The sequence below is a fragment of the Chiloscyllium plagiosum genome, unplaced genomic scaffold (genome assembly GCF_037043375.1).
Source record: "Chiloscyllium plagiosum isolate Xiang-an unplaced genomic scaffold, Cpla_swu_hap1 HiC_scaffold_9, whole genome shotgun sequence".
In the NCBI taxonomy this organism is placed as follows: domain Eukaryota; kingdom Metazoa; phylum Chordata; class Chondrichthyes; order Orectolobiformes; family Hemiscylliidae; genus Chiloscyllium; species Chiloscyllium plagiosum.
Window position 1 is genome coordinate 56,458,078 of NW_028270147.1, and position 13,084 is coordinate 56,471,161.

Consider the following 13,084-nt stretch of genomic DNA (forward strand, 5'->3'; position numbering starts at 1 on the left):
TCATCAGGAATACAGGGGCAGGGTGCCTGCAGAGTGGAGAGAGAAATAAGAGGGGGGTAGGGTGCGGAGAAAGTAGCATAGAGTACAATATGTGAATGGGGGTGGGGATGGAGGTGATAGGTCAGAGAGGAGGGTGGAGTGGATAGGTGGGAAGGAAGATAGGCAGGTAGGACAAGTCATGAGGGCAGTGCTGAGTTGGTAGGTTGGAGCTGGAGTGAGGTGGGGGAGGGGGAAATGAGGAAACTGGTGAAATCCACATTGATGCCATGGGGTTGAAGTGTTCCGAGGCAGAACACTTTTCTGTTTACCCTATCCATGCCCCTGATGATATTATAAACCTCTAGAAGGTCACCCGTCAGGCTCCAACACTCCAGGGAGAATGGACCCAATCTCTTCAGCCTCTCCTTTTGGCTCAAACCCTTCAATTCTGGCAACACCCTTGTAAAACTTTTCTGAACCCTTTCAAGTTTCACAACATCCTTCGATATGAAGGAGATCAGAATTGCATGCAATATTCCAAAAGTGGCCTAACCAATGTCCTTTACAGCTGCAACATGACCTCCCAACTCCTATACTCAATGCACTGACCAATAAAAGAAAGCATACCAAATGCCTCCTTCACTATCCTATCTACCTGCAACTCCACTTTCAAGGCGCTATGAACCTGTACTCCAAGGTCTCTTTGTCCAGCAACACTCCCAGGACCTTACCATTAAGTGGATAAGTCCTGCCCTGATTTGCCTTTCGAAAATGCAGCACTTCACGTTTATCTAAATTGAACTCCATCCCCTACACCTTGGCCCATTGGCCCATCTGATCAAGATCCCATTGTACCCTGAGGTAATCTTCTTAGCTGTACACTACACCTCCAATTTTAGTGTCATCTGCAAATTTACTAACTATACCTCATATGTTCACATCCAAATGATTTATCAAAATGATGAAAAGCAGTGGACCAAGCACCAATCCTTGTGAAACACTACTTGTCACAGGCTTCCAGTCTAAAAAGCAACCCTCCATCACCACCCTCAGTCTTCTTCCTTTGAGTCAGTTCTGTATTCAAATGGCTTGCACCGGTTTAAAGAGAGAGACTACAATTGTCATGTCAAAGGCAGCAAGGATAGGCAGTAAATTCTGTCCAAGTCGTGATGCTCCTATCCAGAGAATTGATATCAAAATAAATTGATCTGGTTGTATTAATACACTAACTTCTAAAGGCAAATGTTTTTGATTTATACAAAATAAAAGTTTGCACTAATACATAATTGCGGAAGAGAAATAATTTTTGAATTGCATTGAATTTCCTTTTCTCTCCCCCACCCCACCCCAAGAGTGTCGCAACAATTGGAAGCACTCTAACCAGTGTCCAACATGATGTTGATACAATACAGACTGCTTTTGAGGATCAAAAGAAGGTAGTGGAGACTCTTCAGCAAAATAAGGTGAGTGCTGCAATGAAAAGGAATGAAGGTCAAAATGTTTCATACTGCAAGAACATCTCTTATGATAATTGCAATATCCTAGAAAAGTGTGTACGTACCTAATTTTACATCTATAATTTCATAGAGTTGTACAGCATGGAAAAGACCCTTCGGTCCAACCCAAATTTGATGAGACTGAAATATTAATGAGTTGGCAGAACTACTGCAACCGTTATATAACTCATATGAGTAAATTTATAATTTTATTCTCTTCTGAACACGTTGAAATATTATTGTTTGACAGTCATCTATAATTTTCTCAGTTAACAACAACTTTATTGAACATAATTTCTAGTGATGTTGAATGATCATGCAAATAGGATGATCAACAAAAAGAATACTGAAATGTTGTTTGTTTACTCCTTTGCATAACAAATGTAAAGAAGTGTTTTGGTAGTTTAGGAATAGAAAATAATTTGCAAATGGAGCTTAATATTCTAATAGGTCTGTCATTCCATTGTATTAAATGCTACTGGAAAAGAAACAGCTAGGATCAGTTTCTCATCTGTTGATTTAGGTAACTTAGGTTACACTAAGAGAAGTGTTACAATGGGTCCTTATAGTTCTGGTTGGCAAAAAAGTAAACACAGCATTGTCCCTGATTTCTATGCCATGATCTTCTGCAATCATTTAGTTCTGATGGAGGAGTGAAGGTTGGTGGGAATACTGTCATACTGAAATCGCATAACCTATTATTGTAACCTAATGGGAAACCATTAACTCTTGAAAGAAAATTTGACTCGTACTTATTAATTGAATGGTTTAAATCACAAGTTTCAGATTTTAACATGCAAAAACTTTAGAGGATCTCAAGGATTGTTTCAGTTGTGAGACCAAACCAAGCCATTTCAGAGGTCAGTTAAGAATCAGTCACATTGCAGTGTGTCTGGAGTCTCGCATAGGCAAATTGGGTAAGGATGGCAAATTTCCTTCCCTACAAGGTTTGTACGACAATTGATAGTTTAATTACACTGCGGCTACTGCTTTTGATTCCAGATTTAGTAATTGAATTTTAATTTAACAGTTAGGATGAGTTTGAACCCATGTGCCAAGAGTATGAATTACTCGTCCAATGACAGTACTACTGCACTATCTCTATGGCATTCTTCAGGGAGTTCTCCCTGTGATCCTGTCCAATATTTTTCTGGAACAACATGCACATATTTGGTATTTGTCACACTTGCATGCACATATGCAGCCTCTTTATCAGGATATCTCCATGTATTTTGCAACCACTGAAGTCCTCCTAAAGTACTATTGCTGTGTAAGTTGAGGATGCCATTAAGACTCAAGGGGATTTGTGCAGACTAAAGATTGGGTGAATGATGTGACAAGTGGAACATTATTGTGAATGTATTAAGTTATCTACTTTGGTAGGGAAAGAAATAAAAGGCAGTATTTTTCAATTTTGGAAGCTTGGGAAATGTTTGTCCAACAGTGTCCCTATTGATGAGTTACTTTGAGCTGGCATACATGTGCCATAAGCAGTAAGAAAAGCAGATAGTGTTTGGCCTTCACTGTAAAGGGATTTGTATACAGAAGTAAAGATATCTTGCAACAAATGTATAGAGCCTTGGTGAGAGACCACATCTGAATATTTATACAGTTTTGACTACTTATCTAAGGAAGGTAAACTCTTCATAGAGGGAGCGCAACAGATGTTCACCAGACTGATACCTGGGATTGTGTCTTTGGCAATTGAGAATGAAGAAACTGATTTCGTATTCATTAGTGTGTTGAGAGCTGATTTTTATTTGGAACAAGACATGGGAAGTTGGATGTTGATAGGATGTTTTCCCCAGGCTGGTGAATCTAAAGCCAGGGCTCATAGGTTTGGAAAATAAGCTTTCTAGTACATTAAACAAAATGAAAAAGGGAGTGTGGAACGAAATGAGAACAGGTAGTAGACATGTTGGCTTTTTAGATTCAAATACAGGCCCTTACCCACAGAGACATCAGCTGCCTGAAGATCTTTCACTCTCCACATTTGTTACCTTAGGTGGTAGCATGTTTGCCTTTAAAAGGGTTGTAACTGCATCAAGCTCTTTCCCAGTCTTGAGCACAGCATCGCAGGCTAATAGTTCCATCCACCAATGGGATATTGCATTGTCACAGATTCTATATTTCACATCAGACATGATGCAGATGTAAAATATTCTGAGGCATTATTTTGAAAGAAATATTGGCCAATATCTGTGCATCTACATTCATGGCCTTCTGGCGCCATTATCACTTGAATAATTTTAGGCAGATTCCTTATACCGTGATCTGGATGCAGTCCTCCTGCCAGCAGTGCCTTATCAGACCGATCCATCATTTGTTTTTGTTTGACTGAAATTGTACTCATTTGAATTTTGATGTGCTGACCTTTGAGTTGGAAGTAATGCAAAGCAAAATTGATATTTTCTTTAAATTGTTCAGGATCTGTAATAGTTTTTTAAGAATAGTTGAAAAAGGACTTCGAAATGTTTGCATTAGTCATAAAAAAATTGCAATTTTCTTGAATAATTAAAAAAACAACTTGCCCATGAGATCTGGTGATCCTTGATCTGAAAGCAGGCTCCATAGGAAAGTTAAGATACTGATACCTTGTGGCCTAGACGTTCTAGCCACTGACCCTTTGCAAAGACCATTCAGATAAGTAGTGTCCCTTCGGTCCATCAAGCTTGGACCATCATTCAATAATGTCATGGCTGAACTGATTGTTGTCTTTAATTCTATTTCCTGACCAATACCTAGCTATCTTCATTTAAATAATACTTTACTTCCTTATTCTTCCTACCAATGTGGACAATCTCACATTTCCCAAATTATACTGCATATAGCAAATTTTTGGCCTCTTATATAACCAATCTGGACTTGTTTGCGGACTCATGGAGTCATCCTCCACTTTGTTTAAATAGATTTGTATTATCAACAAATTATTAAACAATCATGTAACGCCAGGTCTGTTAGGACTCCACCACTTAGTTTACCAACCTGAAAGTTACCCATTTCTCCCAACTTTGTTTCCCAATCCTGTATCCATGCTAACATTTCAACACCCAAAAAAACCCCACTGTGCAGCAATGTCGAGTACTTATTTCTCCATTTCTATTTAAACTGCACTGACTTTTTTTTTCTTCATCAAAATGTTCATTCTTTGTGACTAAGGCTTTGGTAGGTTCCTTGAAGTGTCTTTTTTTTCCCTAAGCCCACCATTTAATCATGATGGCAGCTAACCTCCATCCCATGGAAGTTTTCAGTGCAATCACAGCAGATTTGTTGACTGTCAATTTGTCTCTTTCACATCAGTGCTTTTCTATATGATGTCAAGTTACATGTAATATCTCAAAATGGCATACAGAGTGATAATTAACTTTATTATGTTTTGATGTTTGTTTGCCTTTTTTTAAATTTGTCACTATTTTGTTGTAACATAATATGTGTGCTTTGTCAGCACAAATCAAAATTCAGTACTGAACTGTCTGCATCCTAGGTACACTACGACTACTTACTGTAGGCAAGGAGTTTTCGGCCGTAGAGCTGTGCATGAAATCCTTTCTGTCTTCAAGTTGTCCAAATGGAAGGCTAAAGCAACAGTCTTTGTCGTGTTTGGTCGAAGCTTCTATATTCTATTATTGATTTCCAGAAAACATAGATCATTTTCTCAAAGTCCTTAAAGCTAGGTCTAATTTGCCAGCATATATGAAGTATGAGAATTTGGAGGGAGGATACTGCTATGTATGTGAAGAGAATTGGTGTGAACACTGCTTCCTGTGGGAACCCGATTGTTGATTATATTGTGGGGGGCTGATTTGATCTCCAAAGTGAACACAGGACTATTAGTTGCTGGTCATCAAATTGAATAATTGTTAGGCTTTCACAAAACAGATGTTTTCAGAGCTTCAGTGAACCTGTGTGCCATCCTGTCAGAAGCACAGGCCGAGTCAACAAAAATGGTACCTGCCTTCAGACCTTTTCGGAAGTTGGCCTCGGTGCGAAAGGCCAGTGATAGGACCTGTATGGATCATTTACTGTCCTCTGAAACCCTGTCTGTTGGCAAAGGTTATTTCTACTTCCAGGTGAGGCTCAGTCTGTTTTGCAGGTGGTGTTCTAGATCTTTTTTGTTATTTGAGAGTAGAAGTGGTGCGGTCAATCTAGAAAATGTACATTTTAACATAAATGAAATTTATGTTTTAAAGCAATACATTTTTAAATATCCTATCCATAACTGATTTTGATTGCATTTCTTACTTTTCTGTTTCAGGATATCTTGGACCTGCATGATGAAGTAGATGAGGTGAATGCCACCCTCCTATTTTACCATGCACACAATGATGAAAAGCTGCATCACATAGATTTTGAAGTTGGTAATCTCAGCCAGAGAGTTACGCTACTGGAAAAAAAATTACTAATTACTAGTAATGTGACTAAAATCGAGAATGTAAATGGCACCGTAGTAAGTATAATCATTTTGAATTCTGAATGAGAACTGTTGTTTCAGGTTATTTGTATTGAGGCTTGTTAACGAGGTATGCCTTCTGAATGCAAGATTGTATGCTTTCTTAAAATAAAGTCTATAATTTAGAATAATTTAAATCATAAACTAGCCTTTATTCTGAACCCATCATATTTAATAACTATTGGTTAACTAGCAGTTAATAACAAATCTGTTTCAAATATCAAAGATTGTGAGGTTGGTTTGTTAACCAAAGAATCCATGATTCTGTACTGGGGTAGAATATATGAAGTTGCAGAACAGGTAAACTCCAGAATTGATGGATCCTTCCATTGAAATGTTGGAGAAGATCTCACCAAATGTATTTGTAATTCAAGGAACCATCACTCATCGACTTAGTGCATTATTTTTTAAGCTTTTAAAATTGTTTGTTTATAAATGAAAACTTGCATTAAACCCTAATTGTTATTTGTCTTCAGTGAACAATAATACGGAGCAAATTTAAACACAGTAGCCCACAAATGGCTATAAAAAGCTATTGGACGATTAGATTGGAATTTCATTTAGCTCTGGTGCTGCACCTTAACTATTATAGCACTAGATTTGTAAACCTTAAGATGAGTATTGTTTCAGCTATGACGTGAATATTTTTCTTTTGGAATAGATGCTAGTATCAAATTAATTTTGGTCATAATCATCTAGATTAAGTGCAAGGTAAAACATAATATGCTCACGACAGCTTACTGGATAAGCAACTATTCGGTAACTTCAAGGCAGCCTGCAAATAAGCGTATAGTTTCCTGCTTGAAATTATGATGTATTTTAAGCTACCTTCATTGGACCTAAACAGCTGACACAAAATGTTTGCTGAAAGAAGGCTGTACAATTACAAGTGCTGTGGACTAGAAAGCCACTGTCATTTTTAAAAACAAATTAGGGAGCCTGAATGCTGATTTAGTAGCATGTGTGCAAAACTAATGCTGGTACCCAAGATCAGAGACCCGTTGATTACCTCAAACTTTGTTTAATATTCTTTGATTTAATGTCTGAGAACTGACTCTTTTGCAATGAATTCTAGCCAATTCATTCCCACCAATTTGAGTCATATGTACTCATTTATTAAAAGAAAAATTCCAATGGTGATATTAATGATGAAAAACAGTTTTTTTAATGTTAATATTTTCAGTATATTTAAGAAAGAAATTACATGTATATTTCAGTATTGCCACTTTTAATATTTCCAAGTATCTGAATTTTAGTGCTGATAGTAAGTGTTCAAATAAATTCAAAATGCGAATGGATGACAACTTTTATTTGATGTATATAAACTCCTTTAACGCAATGAAATGTTTCAAAGTGCTTTAGTGGTATAAAGGAAGCTGATTTCAAGCTGTGAGAGCATGATTCTGGTCAAAGGGAAGAAACTTCAAAAAGTTTGGGTGGCTGTTGTGGTATAGTGTCCTTACCTCTGGGTCTGGAGGCCCTAGGTTAAAGCCCCACTTACTTCAGAGTTGTCTGATGATATCTCTGAACAGGATGGTCAGAAAATATCTAAAAAGAGAGAGACCAGCGACCAGCTTTAGGGAGGGAGTTTCAATAAATGGGACCTACTTAGACCACAGCTATCAGGTGATAAAGTGAATGAGTGGTCTTCTATAAGATGCTGGAGTTTGATGAACAAATATTGGATGCGTGGAATTGTATGATTGAAAGAGGTTTGTGTTTGGTCAAGGTGAGATTTCATAATCCTTTTCATAAAAAAGAACAAGATTTGCAGTGAAAATGTGCAATAAAATGCAAATAACAGAATTATTGATGAGCTGATGTTGGTTTAGGATGAATGGTTGGTTGGAAGATCATGATGTTTGGCGATAATATTATGAATGAAGCTTGTTGGCAGATAGACAGTGTATTCCTTAGAAATAATGAAGAATGGTGACCCACCCCATGTCTGGAAATATTTTTATGTGTCCAATTTAAAACCAATCTCATATTCATTTTTCTGTTTTGTTCATCCAATTTTAAAACAAGACTCTGGCTTGATGTTAGCAGATAGTTAATGCATTTGAAGTAATGTGATGAATTAATTTATCCAAAATGTAGCTATGCGTAGGTAATATTTTATTGGATTTTCAGTGAGTTTGTCACTGTTCACCTTGACACCAATAACTGGTGCATTAATGAGCCTTTTGTTGTGAATTGCAGGTGGCTCAGATGAATAACTCTCAAGAGATAGTGGATTCAGATCACCAGATTACTGTCAAAGTACAGAAACCTTCAGGATTAAACGTAAGTAAATTTCTTTTTGGTATTAGTCTCTTCTAATTTATGCCAGGAATAGTAAGGCTGACCAAACGACCACCTCCTGTGCCATTGTGACTATGAAAGCAGACTGATCTTGCAGTCTAGGATTTGGAGCAAAGTTGTGATCTTTGCTAATCTAGCCTTTTCTTTAAAGGCACTGAATAGTTAATTTCCTGTGGAAATAAGGTGCTTGAGTTAATTAGAGATTATTTATGTTAGTGACAGAAGTTTGCAGATTACCAAGTGGTTGTTAATTTCCTGCTTTGAGTGAATTTGATTATTTCATAAAAGGAATTAACTGATAATTGAATTCAGTAAAACTGAAGGCTTGTTTAATATTCTGATGCTTTGAAATGTTTAAAATATATTTTCACATAATGAACGGAGGTTTTTCTATCAGTAGTTGATTTTCTGTGGGATTATTTACACATGTAAATTCAATTATCTTTATCTTCTGAGGTATATTTCTCTATAAGTATCTTTCATTTTGAACAGTGCCTTCAGTAGATCAGATAAACCTTAGTTTGACCTGGGCCATTAGGTGTTTCTGTTGGTACGCTTTCAAACCAGTAGTTTAATTTGTTATAGTTGGGAGAGGATATGCTTTATCTCTTGTCCATCTTTTAAAATTGTCACAGTTCACAGTAATTTTAGTTACAAAACAAACCAAATAGTCATCACGCATTTTAACAAGAACAGCTAACTTGACATTTATGTAAGCTATTTAAGGTGGCTTTTCCAGCATCAATTTATTAAAAAAGTATAATGAGCTAGCAGAACAAATACACTTAATGGACTTTGGAAATGTCAAGCTATGCTGCTTGTAGATATGCTAATTAGAACACTTGTAGCTCATAAGAGGGAATTACTGCCAGTAGTTGTTTCCACAAAGGCTTCTCAACTACATCCAGTTGACATTTATTGCTTGCCCAGCAGCAATAGGCTGTTAACTTCTAGATAGCTATGCTGAAGGTCAAATACAAAATGAAACTAGATTTATTGCACCACCTGTGTCTCTCAAATATATCTAAATTTGAGATTTCAAAGACTTGGCTGAGAAAAAAAATAACTGAACATGGATGCTGACCAAAAAATAATTTAATGGCGGTATTTTAAAGCAAGAGAATATTTAAAAGAACCAATCTCAATTTCCAGAAGTAATGTTAATTGGGCTCAGTATTTTTGTCTCTACACTTGAATTTATCAACTGCATATTTCTTAATTATGGTATTAAGCTTTAGTCTCCAATACCAGAACAAGATCTGTTAGCTGACTATCCAGCAGAAATCTGATTTGTTTATCCCATCTTCAGAAAAACCATAATGTGCCTTGATGTGTCTAACTTATTGTCTTATTGATGCAAAGCATTGGTGATTGTGAATCTGAGATTGCTTTGATGAATTAAAACCTTGTGTAGAACTTTGAGACAGGCATGTTTATTAGGAATTTGGATAAACCTGTCTGTGTTCCAAAATATTTGTTAATGACCTTTGTGGCTGATTTCCCAAAGTGTTCTTTTGGTGTGCAAGTCCTGCACTTACCCATAAAATCCACATGGCTTGTTTGAGTTTGAATCGGAATGGATTTAAAGCCCTTTCGAGGTGAAATAAGTATTTGTGCACATCTGTTGACTCTAGGCAAACCATTCTTGATGAGCTGTCTATAAATTTTGAGTATTGTAATGTTGCAGATTTACCAAAAAAAATGTTAAGATCACTTTTTCAAAAAGAAACTGGTTTGAGAATCTGAAAAAGTAGAAGACTGACCTTGTGGTGCATATACATTTGACTAGGCAAATTCAAATCATGGAATGTCTTATCCAAAAGAAGATGAATGCTTGAAATGCAACTAAAGGCTTGTGTAACATATGAAGTCTCCCTTTACTACATTTGGGGCTGTCTAATGTTTCTTTACAATCTACGCATTAATTTTCGTATGCCACCAACTTTTTCCCCACCTTTTGTATAATTTACTTGACTTCTGTATTTGGTCTAATTGCTTAAGCTTTTAAAACATAAAATCCATGCTGATTTTCATTCTGAAATATAAATTTTTATGAGTGCTGTTGATTATTCAGCATAAGTCTATATGCCAACTAATTTGATTTCAATTTTTGGATGATAATCATTTCTGAGCCAAATGTCTATCTAATTGACCCGTTATTACCTGGTTGTTCCTTCTCCTTCCTTGAATGGGGGTGTAGCCTTGGTTTTCCTCCAGTTAATATGAATTGGAAATTTAAGATGGATTGAAGCATTTTGAGGGGTTTGATATTCCTCTATTTCAGAACATGGGAACAGGAGTTGACCATTCAGGCCCTCAGGCCTGTTCCACCATATTGTGCCGATCTGTGGCCTAACACCATATACCTGTATACCTTGATACCTTTTTCCTAACACCAGTTTTTATCTTTTATATTGTTATTAATTTCTCATCCATATAGCAGTCTTGATCTAAATTATCCCCTTATCAGTTTATAAATCTGATCTTCTGTAACCTATTTTTTAACTTTGTGATACACTTTTAAAAAATATTTATTTTGATATTAGCTGAATTAATTTGTCTTGTTTTTCCTAATTGTTATTATAGAATCACAAAATTGTTACTGTGCAGAAATGAGACCATTCTGCCCATTGTGTTGGTACTCGCTCTCTGATGATTTTGGCTTTGTATTAATCCATACCTTTTTCCTGTAAACCTACACTTTGTTTCTATTTAAATAATCACCTAATGCCCTCTTGAATTCCTGAACTCAAGTTGTCTCCACATTTTCAGGTTGTGTATTCCATGTTGTCATCAAGCAAGGCACTGAAGAAGTTTTTGTTTGGTTTCTTATTTGATTCTTTTGCAAAACATTTGAAATCTGTGTCCTCTGGTTCTCAATCCTCAAAAAGGACAACCAACTCCCATTCCTAGACGTGATGGTACAGAGAACACCTAACAGAGAATTCACCACAAAGGTATATAGGAAAGCCACACACACAGACCAAGTCCTGAACTACGAAAGCAACCACCCAACACACACAAAAGAAGTTGCATCAAGACACTGTTCAAAAGGGCCACAACACACTGCAGCACACTTGAACTGCAAAAAGCGGAAGAAGAACACCTCTACAATGTATTTGGCAAAAACCAATACCCTTGCAATTTCATCAACAGATGCCTAAGGGAAAGACAACAGAATGAGGACATGCCACAACCCCAAGGACTAGCCACGTTACCATACATTAAGAATATTTCTGAACTGACAGCCAGACTACTACGACCACTAGGACTCATAACCGCTCACAAACCAACAGCCATTCTCCGACAACAACTCACCAGGACAAAGGACCCGATACCCAGCATGAGCAAAACCAACGTAGTGTACAAAATCCCATGCAAGGACTGCACAAAACACTAAATAGGACACACAGGAAGACAGCTAACGATCCATATCCATGAACACCAACTAGCCACGAAACGACACGACCAGCTATCCTTCATAGCCACACACACAGATGACAAGCAACATGAGTTCGACTGGGACAACACTACTATTATAGGACAAGCCAAACAGAGAACAGCCAGGGAATTCCTAGAGGCATGGCACTCATCCACAGATTCTATCAACAAACACATCGACCTGGACCCAATATACCGGTCACTGCAGCAGACAGCTGGAACAGACAACCGGAAGCGGCAGATACAAACCAGTATAAATGCCGGAGGAAACAACACAGAAGCGTTTCACAGGAGGCTCCCAAGCACTGAGGATGTCACCTAGACAGGGGACAAACGTCTGCAACACAAATTCCCAGCTCGGCGAACAGAACCACAACAACGAGCACCCGAGCTACAAATCTTCTCACAAACTCTCAATCCTCTTATCGGTGTGAATAGTTTCTTCCTACGTACTCTATCCTCATAAATGAAGTTTCTTAACTCTTTGACTGGTCTTTTTAAATCTTATTTCAAACATAAACGAGAGGACTGTATTTCATGCATGATTTTTCATCTTTTGGTTTTATAAAAAACCTTAGCCTCTTTGTTTTAAAAAAAAATCACTGCTGGTCTGATGTTTGCTTTGCTAACTTTTTTTTCCCTGTTATCATGGAGACTGCGCTTTACCTTTTGTTTGATTCTTCAGAAAAAGGAACTGAAATCCTGCATTTATAAGGAGCCTTTTGCCACATAGAACATTCCAAGAGCTTTGTCGGCGATGAAGGACTTTTCTATTTTTGTATTGAATGCATTTCTGTTGTGATTATTTCCTCTTTATTCTACCAGCATAACTGAGCAAAATTAAGTAGTGTTTCTTAATGTCTAGGTAAACTGCAGATCTTGGGGACAGTTTTGGATGTATTCCTAAAAGAAAACCCAACCATAAACTGGTATATTATCTTTATTCCAGCTTAATTTATTTTGAGATAATTGAAATCAACCAGTATACTAGCTTGCTATGTGTACGTAGCTTCAACGTGTATATAAAGTTCTCTCTTTATTTCATTATTATAGTACCTTAACTTCCTAGAACATCTTTTGTACTGTACTTCACTAAAATATTTAGTATAGCAACAAGCAGAGATGAAGATATTCTAAGCTTGTATACATAGGGAAGATTAGAGAGTGTGGTTTATAGAATCATCATAGAATCCCGACAGTGTGGAAGCAGGCGATTTTGGCCCAACAGGTCCATACTGACCCTCCGAAGAGTAACCCACCCAGACCCATTCCCCTACCCTATTACTCTACATTTCCCATGATTAATGCACCTAACCTACACGTCCCTGAACATTATGGGACAACTTAGCATAGCCAGTTCATCTAGCCTGCACGTTTTCTGACTGTGGGAGGAAACTGAGCCACCTAGAGGAAA

General features: G+C 37.1%; 1 protein-coding gene across 1 annotated transcript in view; it reads left to right on the forward strand.

The window, feature by feature from the left end:
* efcab14 (EF-hand calcium binding domain 14) overlaps positions 1–13,084 on the forward strand; it is a 100,987-nt gene that overhangs the window by 45,192 nt on the left and 42,711 nt on the right. Inside the window, exons 5-7 of the mRNA XM_043699330.2 lie at positions 1,332–1,442; positions 5,731–5,922; positions 8,128–8,211. Coding sequence (XP_043555265.1) covers positions 1,332–1,442; positions 5,731–5,922; positions 8,128–8,211 — 387 coding nt within the window. The remainder of the gene's footprint in view (positions 1–1,331; positions 1,443–5,730; positions 5,923–8,127; positions 8,212–13,084) is intronic.